General features: G+C 38.4%; 2 protein-coding genes across 2 annotated transcripts in view; one reads left to right on the top strand and one right to left on the bottom strand.

The window, feature by feature from the left end:
- Positions 1 to 21,219, top strand: part of LOC115209197 (protein SUPPRESSOR OF K(+) TRANSPORT GROWTH DEFECT 1-like) — a 34,285-nt gene that overhangs the window by 8,697 nt on the left and 4,369 nt on the right. Inside the window, exons 4-9 of the mRNA XM_036501644.1 lie at positions 1,658 to 1,769; positions 5,423 to 5,575; positions 7,223 to 7,376; positions 10,808 to 10,856; positions 18,725 to 18,951; positions 19,888 to 19,999. Of these exons, the coding sequence (XP_036357537.1) occupies positions 1,658 to 1,769; positions 5,423 to 5,575; positions 7,223 to 7,376; positions 10,808 to 10,856; positions 18,725 to 18,951; positions 19,888 to 19,999 (807 nt within the window). The remainder of the gene's footprint in view (positions 1 to 1,657; positions 1,770 to 5,422; positions 5,576 to 7,222; positions 7,377 to 10,807; positions 10,857 to 18,724; positions 18,952 to 19,887; positions 20,000 to 21,219) is intronic.
- LOC115209065 overlaps positions 2,046 to 21,219 on the bottom strand; it is a 72,535-nt gene continuing 53,361 nt past the window's right edge. The window contains exon 13 of the transcript XR_004998163.1: positions 2,046 to 2,061. The gene's annotated coding sequence lies outside the window, so the exon portion shown is untranslated. The remainder of the gene's footprint in view (positions 2,062 to 21,219) is intronic.

Below are 21,219 nucleotides of genomic sequence, written 5' to 3'. Positions count from 1 at the left end.
TAAACTGCACCGCAAAATGTGGGAGTAGTTAGGAATCTAAATCGTAGGAGACAGACAGCACACAACCTCACTTTTATATATAAAGATAACCACTTATATGACTTGAAAGTCATAACATGCCAGCGAGAAATAACATCATTAGGTGAGACAAGCTGACACTGAATCAGCTTCGCTGACTGACAGGTGACAGTCGTTTAGAGAATGCGCGGGCTAAAACTACACGCCTTCACTAGTCAGTTAAGGTGAGACAGTGTCACGTGACAACTTGCTGGGACTGCCTGCTGGAGCCTAGCGGCAGGTATTTAAAGGGAAAAATTTGACAAGTCACTCAGTCACCGGCTGACACTCGCTGACGATACATCGAAGAGGCCAGGGAACAGAAGAAAGAAGATGTGCACCCAACACCAGAGATGAAGACACCTCCGAAAGGTGGGGCCCCGCCACGTCAAAATGGTAGAGGAGTAGGGGCCAAAACCGGACATGGTTCCTCTTGATGATGTCTTGAGCTAACTGGATCCTATAAAGGAGCTGTTGTGGTAGCAGACCATGAAACACGGTTGTAATTCCTTCCTATAGACTAGGATAAAATTCAAATGGTCAGTCTAATTTACATAATAGTGCATATATTGACAAAGAGAATTAATTCATAGTGCATTACACACAGTTTTTGAATAATTTGAAAGTTATGTATCATGTAAGGTATACCTTTTAATAATAAAACATTATGGAAAATAAATTGATTGCTCCTCAGTTTTTATCTTTTCATAGGTAGAACAGTCCTAATTTGTATAGGCTGTAAATACTAATTAGCAACTAATCTTTTCTAGTTTGTATACACTGCAAATAGTTATAATAGCTGATGTACAGAAAATAAGTATTCTTTCGCTGACTTAGTTTTTGGGAGAGTAGAAAATAATTAGATTTATATCACTTTTCCTAAAAAGTGATTTTGCTCAATTTGTAAGAAGGGTGTCAAACAATGATGCACTGAGGTATCTGGTAGGCTGATAGAAATCACAAGTTAACAGTCGTTAGTAGTAAGAACTATGAAATGAACATTTAAGACAACTCTTATATGTTCTTATATGGAGGTGAGTTGCAATGATGCACAATAATGAAACATGAGAATTTAACATGAAAGATCTGCAAAAGTTTGAGAGAAATGAGGTGAGCATGATCAATTGGATATGTAATTTTAACTGGCCGGATATTAAAGGTACTGGTTGCTTTATGCAAGGCGAATCTGTGCTGATATGGACATGTGATGAAAATAGATGATGAAATTTAGGTGAAAAAGTATGATGTTCATTCTGTGGAGGGTGATTTATACAACTGAAGATCTGAGACAACAAAATATTGGTTTCAAATTTTGGCACAAGGTCAGCAATTGGGGAAGAGGCTAAGTCGATTACATCATCTCCACTACTCAACTAGTACTTATTCCATCAACCATGAAAGCGTGAAAGAAAAGTTGACCTTGGTGGCATTTGAAATCAGAACGTAAAGATGGAGGAAATGCTGCTTAAGCATTTTACCAGACATAGTAAAAGAGAGTACAAAATATTGAGACAAGTATGACAGACCCATTCAACCTATGTCAGTATGAAAAAAATATATGTTAAAATATCGATGATAATATTATATTTTACTGTTTCAGAATGTGTTGTGGCATCTTTTGAAGTGTTTAGAATCTCACCATAGAAAGATTGCTAAATGGAAGAAAAAACAGTCTGAACACCCAATAAGTGATACAAGTCCATCAGAAAAAAGTTTGTATTATGTCTTCATATTTAGAGTGAAATTAATATATTGAAATAATATTCTGTAAATACATTATGATGCCATCTTATGACAAATCAAATTTCCAATGCAGTGGAATTAAATATAAATTCTGCTGTATTTCATGAAACAATTGTTCAAGCAATTAAATATCCAGTTATGGAGCAACCTGTATATATATATATATAATATATATATATATATATATATATATATATATATATATGTATGTATATGTATGTATATGTATATATATATGTATGTATGTGTGTGTGTGTGTGTCTGTCTGTCTTTTATTTTTTATCTTTTACTTGTTTCAGTCATTAAACTGTGGCCATTGACGAATTCTTTTTTAGTTTAGTTGAAAGAATTGACTCCAGTACTTATTCTATCGGCCTCTTTTACCAAATTGTTAAGTTACAGGAATGTAAGCACACCAACACTAGTTATTAAGCAATAGTGGGTGACAAACACACACACACACACAACAAGCATCTTTCTTTCAGTTTCCATTTACCAAATCTACTCACAAGGCTTTGGTTGTCCCAAGGTCGTTGTAGAAGACATTTGCCCAAGGTGTCACACAGTGGGACTGAACTCGAAACCATGTGATTAGGAAGCAATCTTCCTACTACACAGCCATGCCTGTATATCTATCATCATTTAATGTACATTTTTCATGCTATATATATATATATATATATATATATATATATATATCGGGCTGCGTGTTGTGTTCTTGAGCAAGGCACTTTATTTCACGTTGCTCCAGTTCACTCAGCTGTAGAAATGAGTTGCGACGTCACTGGTGCCAAGCTGTATCGGCCTTTGTCTTTCCCTTGGATAACACTGGTGGCGTGGAGAGGGGAGGCTGGTATGCATGGGCGACTGCTGGTCTTCCATAAACAACCTTGCCCGGACTTGTGTCTAGGAGGGTAACTTTCTAGGTGCAATCCCATGGTCATTCATGACCGAAGGGGGTTTTTACCCCTTTATATATATATATATGTGTATGTACGTAGATATATTTTCCGACTGCTACTTTCAGCAAGTCAACACGGCTTATCCTGTTCTTCTCATAAGCCATCTTCTCAATGCATTCAAAATAATTTTTCCATCGTCTCGGCTTCACAGCCCTCCTTGTCCTGTATTTTACTGTTTTTATTTGTATTGTTTTTACTGTCCTGTTCTTGTTACCACTTTTACCCCTCTGCAAAAAATCCCAAATTTTATTTAATTTGCTTTGTGGGAAGTACTGTTTCACCGAAGTTGTGTCTCGCCTTTACCTTCGAAACACGGAGTAGACGAAGCGGAGGCAGCTGAAGAAGGGGAATTTTCCTTGTGTTGTATGTCTTGTACCCTGTTTTTTCATTGTTTAAAAAAATGTCCGTTTCCGTGGTTCTGTTTTTATGTTTTCATTTCTCATTGTGTTTGACGTTTTTTTTGTGTCCTGTACCCATATATGCGTGTATATATTCATATAGATGTAGGTACGTACATATATGTATGTATATATGCATATGTTTTATATATTATTTTGTTATTATATATATATATATATATATATATATATATATATATATGTATATATATATGTATATATATGTATGTATATATATGTATGTATATATATGTATGTATATATATGTATGTATATGTATGTATATATATGTATGTATATATATGTATGTATGTATGTATATATATTTATGTATTTATGTATGTGTATATATGTATGTATATGTATATATGTATGTATATATGTATGTACATATATATATATATATATATATATATATATAATATATATATATATATGGGTGTCCTGTACCCATATATGCATTTATATATACATATAGATGTAGGTACATATATATATATGTATATATGCATATGTTTTATTTATTATTTTGTTATTATATGATCGAATGCCACGCATCCACTTCCAAGTAAGTTTTATCTATCTATATATATATATATGTGTATGTATATATGTATATAGGTAGAATATATTTCATTGTTTAAGAATCTTATGCAATATGAATGGTAGTATATGAAACATTTTATGTGTACACACACAATCCTTTTGTATTGATTACATAATATTTTCTTTGAAGTACTTTATATTGGCTTCTTTAAAGATCTCTGAGGAACTTATTGATTTGGTCCTCTCCCCACATTTATTAAAAAAAACACATTATCCTATTTTGTGTGGATTAGCTAAGTAATATTTGTAATTAATCTTCTATTCATATTCAGTATTATTACAACCCAACTTTTACATTAAAGAATGCGCTCTTCTCCATTAATGTAATTTATTACATTAATGGAGAAGAGCTGAAGGTATTAACAACTGAGAGCAGAGATAGAAAAAAAATAATGAAATAATCTATAGAACAATATGGAAGGGAATAAAAAATTTAAACAAAATAAAAACACACAAAAGAATCAATAGCAGGAGTGGCTGTGTGGTAAGTAGCTTGCTTACCAACCACATGGTTCCAGGTTCAGTCCCACTGCGTGGCACCTTGGGCAAGTGTCTTCTACTATAGCCTCGGGCCGACCAAAGCCTTGTGAGTGGATTTGGTAGACGGAAACTGAAAGAAGCCCGTCGTATATATGTATATATATATATATATATATATGTATATATATATATATGTGCGTGTATGTTTGTGTGTCTGTGTTTGTCCCCCAAGCATTGCTTGACAACCGATGCTAGTGTGTTTATGTCCCCGTCACTTAGTTCAGCAAAAGAGACCGATAGAATAAGTACTGGGCTTACATAGAATAAGTCCCGGGGTCGAGTTGCTCGACTAAAGGTGGTGCTCCAGCATGGCCGCAGTCAACTGACTGAAAAAAGTAAAAGAGTAAAGAGAAAAAGAAATAGAGAAAATGAAAAACGTGCCTGAGACATTTGGTAATTTGCTGTACTTGAGAAGACATATCAAGCTAAGTGACATTGTAGTCATGGCCAGTACCATTGATACATGAAAGGCACCCATATCAGTAACACATTGAGGGCACCTGTACCAGTGACATGTAAAAGGCACCCGTGCCAGTGGCACATAGAAAACATCTGTGCTGGTGACATGTAATAGACACCTAGTACATTCTGTGGAGTGATTGGCATCAGGAAGGGTATCCAGCTGTAGAAACCTAGCCAAAATAGACTGGAGCCTGGTGGAGCTCTCTGGCTTACCAGCCCCAGTAAAACTGTCTTACCCATGCCAGCATGGAAAATGGATAGTAGATGATGATGATGACAATGACAATGATGGTGATGATGATGATGAAAAATACTGTTGGAGTAGCTAATAGGTAGAGTAAAGAATGACTAAGATAAAAGAGAGATAGGCTGTGTATGTGTTGTAAAGAAAATCATGTAAGAATGTGCATGAGAGAGAGAGTGAGAGGAAAGATGCCTCATAAATTATCATCAGGTTAACAGACTTCTGAACTCACTTCCCTTGAGAATTCACAGTATGTGAAAAAAAAAATTGTGACTTAGAAATTCCATCTCAGCTATGGACATCAGCTGAAAATATTCCTTTTGTTATTAATTTATTTTAATTTTTTTAATCATTTTGCTAATTAGTATTTATAATAGATTACAAATTCTGATCATTAATCTCATTAATAGGTAAATTTAAACAAAACCGAATAACTGCCATTGAAGACAGCATATATACCAAAAGCCATTTGACATTTAATGATGTTGCTGGTTTATCTGATGCCAAACAGGCATTATATGAAGCTATTATAATGCCTTTGCAGTTTCCACATCTTTTTACAGGTAAATATCTAAATGATGAGTACAGCAATATCTTCTTTAATTACAGTGTTGATTCTAATTTTGTACGTAATGATTTTCCAATGTTTCCAGACAAATATATTGGGTCATCTCATAAATAATGTGGTTTTTTATACTTCCTTTATTTTTCAAAATTAAAATAAACAAAGTTCTTTTTTTTATCTAAAATATACTCTCCTTCATTTTCTGCCTTTATTTATAATTGTTTATAATTTTCACCTTAAAATTTTCACCTTTAATATGCTGACCACTGATAAAATTTTTTTTTTGAAAAAAATTTTATCCTTATATTAGAAGTAAATTTATTACTATTCACTTTGGGACTGGTAACCCCTCTATGTGAGTTTCCTGACCGATTACACGTGTGTTGAGGCTTGCTACTGAATTTCTATTTGGATATATTTGGGGTACTTAAATGTATTCATGACTTTGCATCTGTTTTTTTCTATAGGTATATGTAAGTATTCCATTTATTCGATCTGATTCAAGGATAATGGAATTTTAAAAAAATTTCTGTTAACTTGCTTTCTTCGTTTCAATACGCTGTGTTTTTATAGTGAAATATTGTATGTTGTTAGATGATACAAAGTCTATTTTTTCGGCATATTGGCATAGAAATTTTTTCTTTTGCCCTTATTTATAATTGTTTATAATTTTCACCTTAAAAGGCCACTGATAAAATTTTTTTTGAAAAAAATGTTATCCTTATATTAGAAGTATATAATATATATATATATGTGTATGTATATATGTGAGATAATAGTTTCAGTATTAATAGTGAAAGTATTAAACTGAAAGTATCATCTCACATTACAATAGAGATATTATTGTTTCACTTTTGACACGTAATACTGAAATACTGTAAGAGATAAGAGATTGCTCTGGGCTCACATTAGGCAAGAAGTTGAAAATTTTTATTTTAACCCATGACACTGCATGAACCCTGAGTAAGGCATGTGTAAAATTTGAATGAAATTGGTTGGGTAGTTCTCGAGTTTTAGTGATGCACACATACAGACAGACACACATTCTCAGTTTTATATATATAGATGAAATGACAACTCTTGAGTTTTAATAGAGATGAAATGTCTTTGACTGTTATTGTGAAATAGGGCTGCGAATTTCCCGTTTTAGCATCATCACTAGTAGTAATCTCATGATATCCCTGTCTAGTCTGTTTAGTATTCCCATTCAATAATCCAGTTTCATATACTGTGTTATAAATGTATATTTGAGAAAATAGTGGTTCCTGATTGGGGAGGTGCAATTAAATGTGAAAGTTATTTATGGAAGGCCCAACCATATATGTGTATACACTCCTAGTTTATTTGTATTTTGATCTTTAGTACATGTGATATGTGATTATAGGAATTATAAACTCTAATGTTAGGTCTGAATTTGATAATTAATTGAAGTTTTAAGCTCAGGAGTTGCATGTGGAATGGATAGCATCTGTCTATTACTATAGCACAATTTGATCTGAAATTATGTTATCTCTTAAATGCCTCTCGTTTCTCATTCATCTTTTTCCTCAAATTCTATCTTCTCTTTAATTTCAAGACTCTTGTCTTTAAATTAAGTAACATTACTATATATCTTTATTTTATTTATTTATTTATTTATTTTCAGGAAATAGAAGACCTTGGAAAAGAATATTATTGTATGGACCACCAGGAACTGGAAAATCTCGTTTGGCACTTGCCCTTTCTTCGGCAATAACCTCTACATTTTATTCCATATCAAGTGCTAATCTCCTTTCAAGCTGGGTTGGGGAAAGTGAAAAGTAATTTTTAGTTTGTATGTCCTTAAAGAATTAGAATATTAAACAAATGGCTTAACTATAGAAATCATAAAATCTCAGACAAATCAGTCTTTTGAATTCAGTATTTGAATTTACATTAAATGTGGTTTCTATATTAGCATTGATACTCATTTCAATAAGACACCATGTATTTGGAAAGATCTATCAAATTGGTATCTATTATTCCTTATTTTCATTTATGTAGAAATATTAAATTGCTTGGGATTTTATATGTCAATTGACAAATGCTAAAATTTTAGTAATTGATTTATTCTAGACTAGTAGAGATACCCGGCATTGCTTGGGATTAAAATGGTGTAGTTTGTATATATATTATGTTGAAACAGGTGATACGAGAAAGTGTGGAAGCACTCCGTCGGTTACGACGACGAGGGTTCCGGTTGATCCGATCAACGGAACAGCCTGCTCGTGAAATTAACGTGTAAGTGGCTGAGCACTCCACAGACACGTGTACCCTTAACGTAGTTCTCGGGGAGATTCAGCGTGACACAGAGAGTGACAAGGCCAGCCCTTTGAAATACGGGTACAACAGAAACAGGAAGTAAGAGTGAGAGAAAGTTGTGGTGAAAGAGTACAGCAGGGATCACCACCATCCCTGCCAGAGCCTCGTGGAGCTTTAGGTGTTTTCGCTCAATAAACACTCACAACGCTCGGTCTGGGAATCGAAACCGCGATCCTATGACCGCGAGTCCGCTGCCCTAACCACTGGGCCATTGCGCCTCCGACGAGAAAGTGCAGCATTGACGACAAAACATTTGTGAAGTAAATGATGGTGTAATTTGACTAAGCAACATGTTATATGTTTGGAGGATTCCATGCCCTAACCTATCATGGAAAATTGAGAGTGGTGGGGTATGTCATTTTTGAACCCACGAAAAAGCTGTCAGTGGATATACTCACCTTTTAGGCCGTCAGTGCTGTGTCTAACACAATGCATTGTATGGTTGACAGTCAAATAAATGGAGGTGTAATGGAGATATTGTACGTACATGAGTACATTCCAGAAAAAATGCTGCAACGGGAAAGTGAACTGTTGAAATGTTGCAGAAGGCGAAGAGTTGACATTGGATTGCTGGTGTGGCTGTAGAAAAAGAAACATAAAGTGAGCTTATGCAGTCACATGAGAATATGTAGAAATGAATTTCCTGAAAAAATAAGGCATAATGGCTTACTGTGGACTATAGTATGTCTGTATTTCTGTTTGCAGTGTAAATTTTAAAAAATATAAGCAAATGAATGAAATAGAACATGTATGGAACTGCTAATTTGCCACTAATTATTACAGAGGGACAAAGAATTATATATACTCTTACTCTTTACTTGTTTCAGTCATTAGACTGCGGCCATGCTGGAGCACCACTTTTAATCGAGCAACTCAACCCCGGGACTTATTCTATTGTAAGCCCAGTACTTTTTCTATCGGTCTCTTTTGCCGAACCGCTAAGTGACGGGGACCTAAACACACCAGCATCGGTTGTCAAGCAATGCTATGGGGACAAACACAGACACACAAACACATACACACACACACACATATATATATATATATACATATATACGACAGGCTTCTTTCAGTTTCCGTCTACCAAATCCACTCACAAGGCATTGGTCAGCCTGGGGCTATAGCAGAAGACACTTGCCCAAGGTGCCACGCAGTGGGACTGAACCCGGAACCATGTGGTTGGTAAGCAAGCTACTTACCACACAGCCACTCCTGCGCCTATATATATAGGATAAATTTCTTAATGTAAGGGTAGATATGTAATTGTAAATACCTTGTAACCTAGCAATCGCTGCAATAATTATTAACTAGTAATGGAACAGTAAATGTGTATTTTTATATATATACTTTGGACCTTACCACCACATTGTTTTTTTTTTCAAGAGCTTCACCTCTAGAACTCACATACATACATTCAGGCATGTCAGTTATCACATGTGTGTATGTATCTGTAGATGTGTGTGTGTTTAATTACACAACTGACATGCATGAATGTATGTCTCTGTGTGTCTATCTTACTATATGTATGTGGGGGCTAGCCAGTGTCAATATGAAATTCTATTTTCATTTCGATTAAAACAGTATAACATTTCATGGAGATATACTTTCTATTGTCAACAGGACATTTTATACCACCATGACAACATCACATTTTGTATATGAATGTGTATCTGTCTGTGAGTGTAATTGTGTAAGTGTATGAGTGTGTGTGTGTGTTTAATAATGTACTGTTACATATGTATATGTATGTGTAGATGTGTGTCTGTTTAATAATGTACCTAATGCAAAAAGACACACTAAGACATGTACACACTCATACACTTACACACATACACTCTCAGACTGGAACACATTCATATAAAAAATGTGATGTTGTTGTCATTGTGGTATAAAATGTCCTGTTGACAATAGAAAGATTATATCTATGAAATATTACATTGTTTTAATCAAAATGAAAATAAAATTTCATATTGATACTGACCAGTCCTTACATACATATAGTGTGTTTAATAACGTACCTAACACGGAAAGGCACACACTGTGAGACATATACACACTCATACTCTCACACACATACATTCACCGACAAATACACAGTCCTATACAAAATGTGACATCATTGTCAGTTGTCACATATGTATGTGTAGATGTGTGTGTGTTTAATAACATATCTAACATGGATAGACACACTCACTCATACACTTACAGACAGATATACAGTCATATACAAAATGTGATGTTGTCATCGTGGTACAAAATGTCCTGTTGACAATAGAAAGATTACAAAATGGAAAATGTTTGTAAGCCATTCAAGAACACACAAAAACTGTTAGTCTCACTTCAACATTTAAATTTCATTTGTGTCAAAATATTTTCGTTGCTTTGAAACAGTGACCTGTTCACTGACAAAACTTTATGTTGCATCTGAGAAAGTAACAGTTAGTTCATGATATATATGTGTTTATATATGTATGTGTGTCTATGTGCGTATATGTGTAAAGGCGCATGCATGCATATATGTATATATGAGCATTTCCATATGTAAATGTGTAGATGTGTCTGCATGTGTGTATATGTGTATGTACATGTAAGTATGTTTATGTACTGATATGTGTGTCTGTTCAAGTTACATATATAACTGTTAGTATTACCATGTAAAATTTGATTTGATTTGCTTGAGCCATTTGAGAATGTATTGGGAACAGACAGAGACAAAAGATTTTATATATATATAGATGTTATTTATATTTTTAAGCTATACTATTCATCATTATTCTTCCTTGTGTGTGTTGTGTATCTATATCCTTAGTTATTTCTATTGTAAATTAGTTTCTCAATGTTCCATACAAAATTCAGGCTTATGATGTTTTTTCATTCTTATATTTCCTAGATCTATCAAAGAACTTTTCCAACATGCCTGTAGAAACAAATCCAAATCAGTAAGTATTGTCAGATGTTTGTAGATTTGACAGAGCTTTTGCTAGACTTGTGTTTTGTGATCTAGTTGTTGTTTTTATTTGATTAACTTAGTTTGTTAGTATTCTAGCTCCATTTGTAATATAAAAGTATTTTTCATCCAGTTTCAGATAAAACTTTACGGTCTACAGTATATATTATAGTTTTTAATCAGTAGAAATACAAATTTCTCATACACACTCATACACTTACACACATACACTCTCAGACAGGTACACATTCATATACAAAATGTGATGTCGTTGTCATTGTGGTATAAAATGTCCTGTTGACAATACAAAGATTATACCTATGAAATATTACATTGTTTTAATCAAAATGAAAATAATGGAAATGAAAATAAAATTTTAGTAAACTTGGCAAAAACTCAACTCATTTGGTTGGCTGTGGCCATGAATGACTCTCACCTATAATATTTTGGTTAAAAAATCTTATATCCCAATTTACTGCACTTAAAACATGGTCTGGTGAAAATGAACACACTTTACTACTAGGAATATAATACAAAGTGAATGGAAGGTAACAAAACAGTCTCATCTGACTAGTGTTATCTCCAGATTCAAAGAGGATGATTATAGTTTACTTTCTCAAGAGAATTTATTAAGCATCTACATATGTTTATTGGTCTTACAGAAAAGAAGTATGATCTAACATTTTGGGAATTGTGCTTCCTTGTAGAATGAATGAGTTAGTGTGGTATCAAGTTTAGTAATTATTTCTAGCATAGGTATGAAGCTTGAAATTTGGGGGAAGGAGTTTAGCTTAGCTGTTATCATTGACCCCCCCTCCTCTCCACTGGTACTTTATCTTATTGACTCTGAAAGAATAAAAGGCAAAGCCGACCTTAGCAAGATTTGGACTCAGGATGTAAAGCAATAGAAGAAATACTATATCGTATTTTTCCTGGCAGTTTTAATGATACAATAAAAAAATATACCAAGTTGACATCCTAACATTGATTTCTTGTTGAAAGCATTTCAGTTCAGCCATGCCCTAAGGAAAGGCATCAGGTCACCAATATAATAAATAAGCATTACTAACTAAACATTTCATTACACACTCTTTACTTAAGATTACTTTTTGTCAAATTTTCTTACTAATAAGATTTCACTCCTGAATCTGTTTGCTGAGATTTGAATTCCAACTACAAGATATTCAGTTAGGGACCATGAGTAAACCACCACAATTTTACGTGATTGATCTATAAATTGATCAATCAGCACAAAGCTGTGATGTGATGATTCCTCAGATGATCTGAACTTCACCCTCATTTCACTAGGTAGTGAACCTCAGGTATTCACATAGACAGTTTCAACTGACCATGAAGACAGGTGGTCTCAGCAGACAGCTAAAACTAGATGACCATGGGCATTCATGTAGACCACTTTGGATATTCACAGAAAGCAGGTTGCTGAGACCAGACCACCTTGAGCAAAAAATGACTTCAGACAGTCTTATACAATGTATTACAGCTAGCCTTCTATGAACACAACATAGTTCTCTCCTAGTCAGTGGTTATAATATCGACATCTTTCTTTTGTAAACAGTTAATGCAGTAAATAATGTCCAGCAAAAAATGTTAAAAGATAAAAGTTTGTGATTCATTTCATTTATTATACATGCAGCCAGCTAGACCACATGGCAATGATCATCAACACAATACACATTCAACAAGCTACTACCACAATAATGGCAACCAAGCACTCTATGTAACAATGGTGCCCAATTTCCATTGCAAAATCGGTGATGCCCAGCACAAGTAAAGGCCAGCAAAAAACTGCAACAGTAGTAGCCCAACTTATCATCTCATGAAATCCAACTCCCCAACATAGCAATGGATACAAGTCAGAGGCAGGCAAACAGCAGTAAGTTCAAAAGGCCAAACACAGAAAGCTCATAACTTTTACTACTACAAGCCCCCTACTACGATATTTATATGCTAATAGCATATCTATTAATGGGTTAGACATGTACTTTCACCCGCAAATTTTTCGTCCACATGATATAACAGTTAAAACCAGCTATTCAACACTGAGGAATGTTTCATCTACCTTTGAATGCATGATTTCAGAGCAAATTTCATCACGAACCTTCCCAAGTTTGCAGTAATAACCGATATTTGATATTGGCCTTGAATATTCATGCACACCATCATGGGCACTTACAGAAGGCAGACTGCTAAGATCAGACCACATCAGACACTTGGACTGACCACTTTGAGCAAGAAATGACTTCAGACACTCACACACAAGCAAACATGACTAGCCTACTATAGACACAATGGCGGCGAGCTGGCAGAAATGTTAGCATGTCGGGCGAGATGCGTAGCCGTATTTTGTCTGCTGTTACGTTGTGGGTTCAAATTCTGCCGAGGTCGACTTTGTCTTTCATCCTTTTGGGGTCGATAAAATAAGTACCAGTTACACACTGGGGTCGATGTGATCGACTTAATCCGTTTGTCTGTCCTTGTTTGTCTCCTCTGTGTTTAGCCCCTTGAGGGTAGTAAAGAAATATACAGACACAATGTGGTTTTCTCCTAGTCAGTAGTTATATTATCAGTATCTTTCTTTTGTAAACAGCCAACGCAGTAAATCATGTCCAGCAGTAAATATGCTAAAAGTTAACAGTTTGTGATTTGTTTCATTCATTATACATACAGCCAGCTAGACCACATGATGATGGTCATCAACATAATACACATCCAACAAGCTACCTTCACGACAATAGTAACCTAGCACTCTATGCAGCAATGGTGACACAGTATCTTTGCAACATGTCCATCAAATTATCAAATAGATAGGACCAGTGCTCACATAGTTAGTGCAGTGATTATTATCCCCCATTCCCTCTGCCCAACATTAATATTCAATCTTTCATTTCCAAAATGTCAACTCTCCAGAATTCTCTTACTGCCTATGATTTATTGCAGATGTCAATTTACTGACATTCAAACTAAATATAAGCCATATTAATTTTATCAGTCTAGCAAAGAGAATCTGCTTCTTTCTCATGATAAAACTCTAAAAATATAGATTTGTGCCTCACATTTATTTGTTCAAATCCTGTCCAAGCTGTATTTTTATACATCTGAGATTAATTCAACAATTTCATTAGAATTGGGAGCCTTGATTATAAATATGTGTTTCATTGACTTATATTGTTTCTGTGGAAAGCTTTAATTGAAAATTTCTCTAATTAAAACATTAGTTTAACATTTACTATAGCCATTTCATGAGATTCACTTTAGAATATTGAGTACAATTTGATATTTTAGACATTTTATTCTTATACCATCGCTTTTGGCATTGTTTTAAGTATAATCCTTCATTCAGTAATTGTGGTGTGGTGATGAGGGAGTGTGACAGAGAGGGAGGGAGTGGAAGTGGGTCTTGCAGGTCTCGCAGGGCGCATGCACCGGCGGAAGCGGAAGTGAGAGACAGAACGCACGTGCGGCATCGACCAGGGCAGTCAGACTCGAGAACGACGCTAGCAAGTTGGCTCAAGGCGAATCCGGCTTCATCTCTGCAGGTAAGACCAAATTACACTTCTAATTCTTTTCCTTGTTCTGTTACGCTCCTTTTCACCACACTTATCACAAGCTATTTCGGCGAAATAATCACTCGGTTTCGTGAAAATAAAAAAAAAAAAATAAAAATTATGCAGACTGCTATGATTTCACGCGACCCTATAACACCGTTTTGCGGCGACACACGACGTGGTCGCTTGGTTGAGGAGGGTGAAGTTGGTGGTGAAGCTACACACGGCATAGCTGATGGCGTTTTATGCCGTTGTATTTGGATGGCCTGGCGTTGGCGTTATATCTGGAGATGGAGGAAACGGACCAACGCAGCGCGGACAAGGTGGAGATCCGACTTATGGAGGCCTTCGCGGAAGGAATGTTCGAAGCGTACACTCGACTGGGTAGGATGAGGTGGACAGGACAGCAGGTGGACGTGTTCGCCGGCGAGCTTAGAAGGTTGGCAAAACTTGCGGGATATGAGGGAGAGTCGCTAGAACGCACGGTCAGGTTAGCGTTCGTGACCGGCTTTCCCGACATCATGTCGGTCGAGCTACAGAAGCTCCCGAACGTGCGTTCGATGCCGATGGCCGAGATTATATCGCGGGCACGTGTACTGGTGTCGTGCAGCAGGTTGACGTCGGTAGCAGCGACTGCAACGTCGAAAAGTGGCCCAGCTAGGAGCAACGGAGAGGGGCTGGGGAAAGAACGCGTGCGGTCGTTTAAGGGACAGTGTTTCCGATGCCAGGGCCCACACATGGTCCGTGACTGCGCGTCGCCCAAGCCCGAGGTGATTTGCTACCGGTGCCAAGAGCCGGGGCATGTGGCCAGCGAGTGTCTGCGGGGAAACGGACCGCGGGAGACTACTGCGCCGGTAGTTGTCCTTTGGATTAGTAGCGGCGCGTTTCTCATCGTTACCTGTGGTCGACATTCTGGTGAAGGGGAAGATGTCGCGAGCCCTGGTGGACACGGGCTGTACGACGACCCTGATGACCACAGAAGTGGCAGAGACGTGGAGTGGAGAAGCAGTGTCAGGGCAGGGCAGTCGACGGAAGAAGTGCACTGCGAAGGGGTTACGGATGCGCAGATCGTGGTGCAGGGACTGCAGCTGACGTTGCGAGCGATTGTGGTCGGTCACTTGGTGGACGAGATCGACGTGGTGATGGGGATGGATGCGATCACCCGTCTGGGAGGTGTTACCGTCAACGAGGCTGGCGTAACGTTTGGGCTAGCAGGGAAGCCGTGTAGGGCGAGACCACGCACCGACGACAAACGTGAGGAAATGGATGCGGCGCACACCATTGAAGACCAGGATTTTCAGGCTGTCTTTGATGGCGAGAGGTGGACAGTGGAGTGGCACTGGAAGGGAGAGCCCCGATGTTAAAGAACAAAGTGGGCTGCTATCAGCATACTCTAAAAGGAGATGCCAGAAGTGAGTTCGAGGGGGAGGTGGAGCGGTGGATTAAGGAGGGCATACTGATCCCCTGGGAAAAAGAAGAGAGCGGAGTCCTGCCACTGATGGCGGTGATACATCCCACAAAGCGTAAGGTCAGGCCAGTGCTCGACTTCCGAGAGCTGAATGACCACGTGTCGTGTCATACAGGCGGCGAGGCCACGGATGTCTGCGGAGACACCCTGCGAGAGTGGAGGCAGACGGCGGGGGCCTCCACGATTGTCGATTTAAAGTCGGCATACCTTCAGGTCCATGTGGCTGAGAAACTATGGAGGTACCAGCTCGTCAGGTATAGGGGCCGGACGTACTGTCTGACCAGGTTGGGATTCGGGCTGAATTCAGCTCCGAAGATTATGGCAACAATTCTCAAGGCCGTCCTGGGGAAGGTGGACAGAGTAAAAAGGGCCACCAATTCATACATCGACGACATTCTGGTGGATGAAACCGTGATACCAGCAACGGAGGTCATAGGCCACCTGAAGAGTTTTGGACTGATCGCCAAGCCGCCAGAGGCTATGGAGGGAGGTGCTGCACTGGGCCTCAAGCTATGGAGAGACAAAGCCGGCGCCTTGGTGTTCCGGCGAGGGAATGAGATCCCTGAACTGGGCGCCAGCATGAGTAGACGGGAGCTGTTCTCTGTGTGTGGGAAGCTGGTGGGACACTACCCGATTGCAGGCTGGCTCCGGACAGCATGCAGCTTCATCAAGAGACGAGCCGAAGGAGTGAAGTGGAATGATAAAGTGGGGGAGAGGACGATCGACATGATGCAGGAAGTCCTGGTCAGAGTAAGAGCAGAGGACCCGGTGAGGGCAGCTGGTACGTTCCCAAATCAAAGAGCGGGATCGTATGGTGTGACGCCAGTAGCATCGCAATAGGGTTGTCTTGGAAGTGGGAGGTGTCACGGTGGAAGATGCAGCCTGGCTCAGGAAGATGGATGACTGCAGTCACATCAACGTGGCGGAGTTGGAAGCCGTGCTGAAGGGGGTGAACCTAGCCTTGAAGTGGGGGTTGCACACCATAGAAATCAGGACTGATTCAGCCACTGTACTTGGTTGGGCGACGGCAGTCATCACCGATGAGCGGAGGGTGCGGACCAAAGGGGCTGCAGAGATGCTGGTAAAGCGTCGATTGGGGATACTGCGTGAACTGACCACTGAGTTCAATCTGAAGCTGAGCGTGATCTTTGTGCCTTCCGAGAAGAACAGGGCAGACGTCCTGACCAGGTTAAGCGAGCCTGGTTGCAAGTGCCAGAGGATGCGAAGCAGGATGTTTGCAGTATGCCATCTGAGCGACTCGGAGTTGCGGAGACTGCACACCATGCATCACATGGGTGTGGACAGGACGTTGTTCCTGGCCAGAAAAGTCGACTCCGACGTAACAAGACAGAGCGTGCGGAGAGTGGTTAGCAGTTGTGACAGGTGCCAGTCCATCGACCCTGCTCCGGTCGTGCATGAAGCGGGAAGTATTCCAGTGGACCAGGACTGGAGACGACTGGCGGTGGACATAACACACTACCGGCAGGGGACATACCTCTCAATGGTTGACTGCGGACCGGGGCGGTTCGCCATATGGAGGGAGATGAGGTCAGGAACCGCAGAAGAAATTGCGAAAGTGCTGAACGAGATATTCCTGGAACGAGGCCCCGTGGATGAACTGCTTCTGGACACGGCACTGCATTTCGCTCGGAGGCGCTGAGAGAAATGCTTGATGAGTGGAAGGTCAACCGCTTCTTCAGGGCGGCATACCGGCCAAGTGGAAACGGGTGGTGGAAAGGCATCATCGTACCATCAAGGCCATGGCTGAGAGGGGTCACATTTCACCAGTCGAGGCCGTGTTTTGGTACAACATGTCGCCCAGATCAGGACAGGCCGAGGAGTCGGTGCCACACAGGGCAATATTCAGGTACGAGTGGAGGCATCCGTGTACTACATCAATGCGACCCGGGGCAGAGGAAGAGCACGCCTTCGTGCAGGTCGGGGAGGAAGTCTGGGTGAAACCCCGAACGCACGGTGTACATCGCAATGGGGAAAGGGGACAATAACCTCCGTAAATTCAAAGAATAACATCTCGGTAGATGGTATGCCACGCCACGTTTTGGACATACGGAGGATTGTCCATGCCCCGAGGATGGGACAAGCAACAGTGGGCAAGACGATAACAACAGACAGGATGACGAGGTCGGCAGCAACACGCCAGAAACAAGTCCTAGGGTCGCACTGCGACCACAGAGGGAGCGGCACCCTCCTCCCTGGTTGGCTGACTACGAAACCAGTTTCAGGTGCGGGAGCGAGTGAGGAAGCCGGTTCAGTGATCTATAGATCAGGGGGCGTGTGGTGTGGTGATGAGGGAGTGTGACAGAGGGGAGGGAGCGGAAGTGGGTCTTGCAGGTCTCGCAGGGCGCATGCGCCGGCGGAAGCGGAAGTGAGAGACAGAACGCACGTGCGGCATCGACCAGGGCAGTCAGACTCGAGAACGACACGCCAAGACGACAACGCTAGCAAGTTGGCTCAAGGCGAATCCGGCTTCATCTCTGCAGGTAAGACCAAATTACACTTCTAATTCTTTTCCTTGTTCTGTTACGCTCCTTTTCACCACACTTATCACAGTAATAAATCAACAGAGAAAAGATATCTAGATTAGAAACAAAAATGTTACTATAGTAATGTTCTTAGCTGTAAGAACTTTAAAAAATATTACTAAAATAAAATATTAACTATACAGTAACACATTTTTTTTTCATTTTTAGATTAAGTTACAGTTATTGTAGTAAATATGTTGCTACTATTTCTCTATACTACTATTTAGTTTTTACCAATTGTCACTGATTTTTATTTTCACTCTGATTTGCTTCTTATGTTTAGGTTATTTTTATTGATGAAATTGATAGTTTGTGCAGAAAGAGAAATGTGCAAGAAGAGGAACATACAAGACGATTCAAAACTGAACTATTGAAACAAATGGAAGGAGTTGGCAACACAGAGACCAAAGACAATATATTTCTGCTATGTGCAACAAACTGTCCTTGGGAACTTGATGTAGCGTTTTTGAGACGTTTCCAGAAACGGATTTATATTCCACTTCCCGATAAGTAAATAATACTTTGAACAAGTTCACACCAGAAAGTAATCAATTTGCTGTTGCTGACATGAATTTCTTAAAACCAATTCTATTGATTAAAAATGATAGCAGGTCTGGAAGGCATGTAATCGTTAGAAGTAAGCAGTCGGTTCTAGCATTGTTAGTATACTAGGTGGTTGCAGGTTTGGTAGCCCAGTAACAAGGAAATGAGCAAGGAAAGCTCACATACCTTAGAGTTAGTTCAGAAGTTGGATAATATGGAATGTGAATATTTAGATGCTCTGCATCATAGTTAAACTTGAGAGATGTTCTGAAAAGTGTATTAAATTTGAGAGAAAATATGTTCTTTCTTGAAATGAAGATCTTGAGTTGTGAATTTTTAAGTAACATGGAAAAGAATGGCTATGTGATTTAGTATTTACAGTTCATATTTTTGGTAAATTTAATGAATGGAGCCATTAAGTTACAAGGCCAAAGTGTTTTTGCTTATGAATTGTTTGAGGAAATTAAATCATTTCAAATGCAACTAGCACTCTTTTCCAAACTAATTAATGAACACAACTTTCAGTATTTTTCTTTGTTACAGACACCTTGTGACACATTTTTGTTTAGAGAAACAAGCACAGCAGATATCTTGCTTTAAAAGATTAATTTTCTAGGCAGTTTACTGATTTTAAATATATAGGCAGTCTATTCAACTTGCTTTTACCTTTAATATTTAAGCAGTGTTGAATTATTTCCAGTTGGAGCATATAATTCTCTGAAAGAAAATTTTAAGAGTTTGTATTGTAGACTTAAATCTGCACTGTCTTTATGTAGAACTATGAGCGTGTGGAATCCTGACCACAGCAAGATAACATTAAATTCAGTTGTATCTGTTACTTAACTCTGTATACCAAATAATTCACTTGTATCAATGATAATTATATTTTTATGTTCTATTTAGAAATTTAGTTTTTAGTCAAACACAGACTTGTGGAACCCACACAGAAGTTCAGATGGCCTTCTTGGAGAAATGTTTACTCAGCTCTGTTCTCGTATTTGACACTATTGCTAAGGTTTCTATTTCTTGCACCAGCCTTATATAACTATAATTCAGTCAGATGTATTTTGTTTTTCTAATTTCCTGCTGATATGAGTTAGAATTATAAATACGGTATATGTAGAACAGAAGATTGGATTTATTCGGTCAAAATAATCATGTCAGCAGCATAATATTATTGTGTGTTATAGTACTATCGACATATGGTAATCATGTGAGCATAGTTATTCTCAAGGACATTTCTTCAGTTCACTTCATAGATAACCCTATACAATATTTCTTGATAGTATCTTCATTGCAGTCTAGTAGATTTATCAAAATTTATTGATGTTGATACATTGTGTATAAACAGTTTTGCTGAGATGAATTAGATAGGTCTACAAAAAAACCTATATCCAGTTGTTCATAATTACCTCCACCTTAGCGAAGTTAAGGGTATTGTTTTCAGTTGTGTTTGTTTGTCCGTAGACAAGATATCTCAAGAATCGTTGGATGGATTCAGATGCAACTTTCAGGGATGTTTGGCCTCATGACTGGCACAAACTGTTTAGATTTTGGGATCGATTTGGCACTGGACAAGGATTCTGGATTATTTGTTATATTTAATTTACATGAAGTATTATGATCTTACATTCACTTTCAAGTCTTTCTCTGATTATCTCCCTTGAAAGCACACTCATGGTTTCCACATAAGTTAAGGTGGCGTTGCTGTTTCCAAAGTTTTATTTTTGTTTCTCTATTATCAATTTTACTTGTGTTTCTATCTTAGTAGAAACTGATGGATAAAGAAATCAAACTGCATAAACAAACAGCAGCAAAACTGTTCAGAAATTAATTAGCACTAACATATTCAGTAACAATAAATAGATTTAATTTATCCTTGACAATTTTTAGTTTTACCAATTTTGAATATATTGCTCCTGTTTAAAACCTCTTACCTACTTGACAATTGCATTTCTAGCTCTGACTTCAAGGAAGCTTTACTTCTTGGACTCATACTTTTGTGTGCAACAGTGTTGTTAAACCTCCATTAACAGCACTCATATGCAGGTCCTTTCTGTTTTCTTTCATGCACGGTTAAATTTTTCACTATAGACCTTAATGGTCGTAAAGACATTATATCAGTGGATAGACCAAAAGAGGCCTTCATAGAGAAAACTCCCTGTTCCCACTGCAGATGACACACGCACAACATTACAACCCCCCCCCCCCCCACCACACACACCTTTACATTCA

This window comes from Octopus sinensis, linkage group LG3, assembly GCF_006345805.1.
Source record: "Octopus sinensis linkage group LG3, ASM634580v1, whole genome shotgun sequence".
Taxonomy (NCBI): domain Eukaryota; kingdom Metazoa; phylum Mollusca; class Cephalopoda; order Octopoda; family Octopodidae; genus Octopus; species Octopus sinensis.
This window is presented reverse-complemented; position numbering and strand designations above follow the sequence as displayed.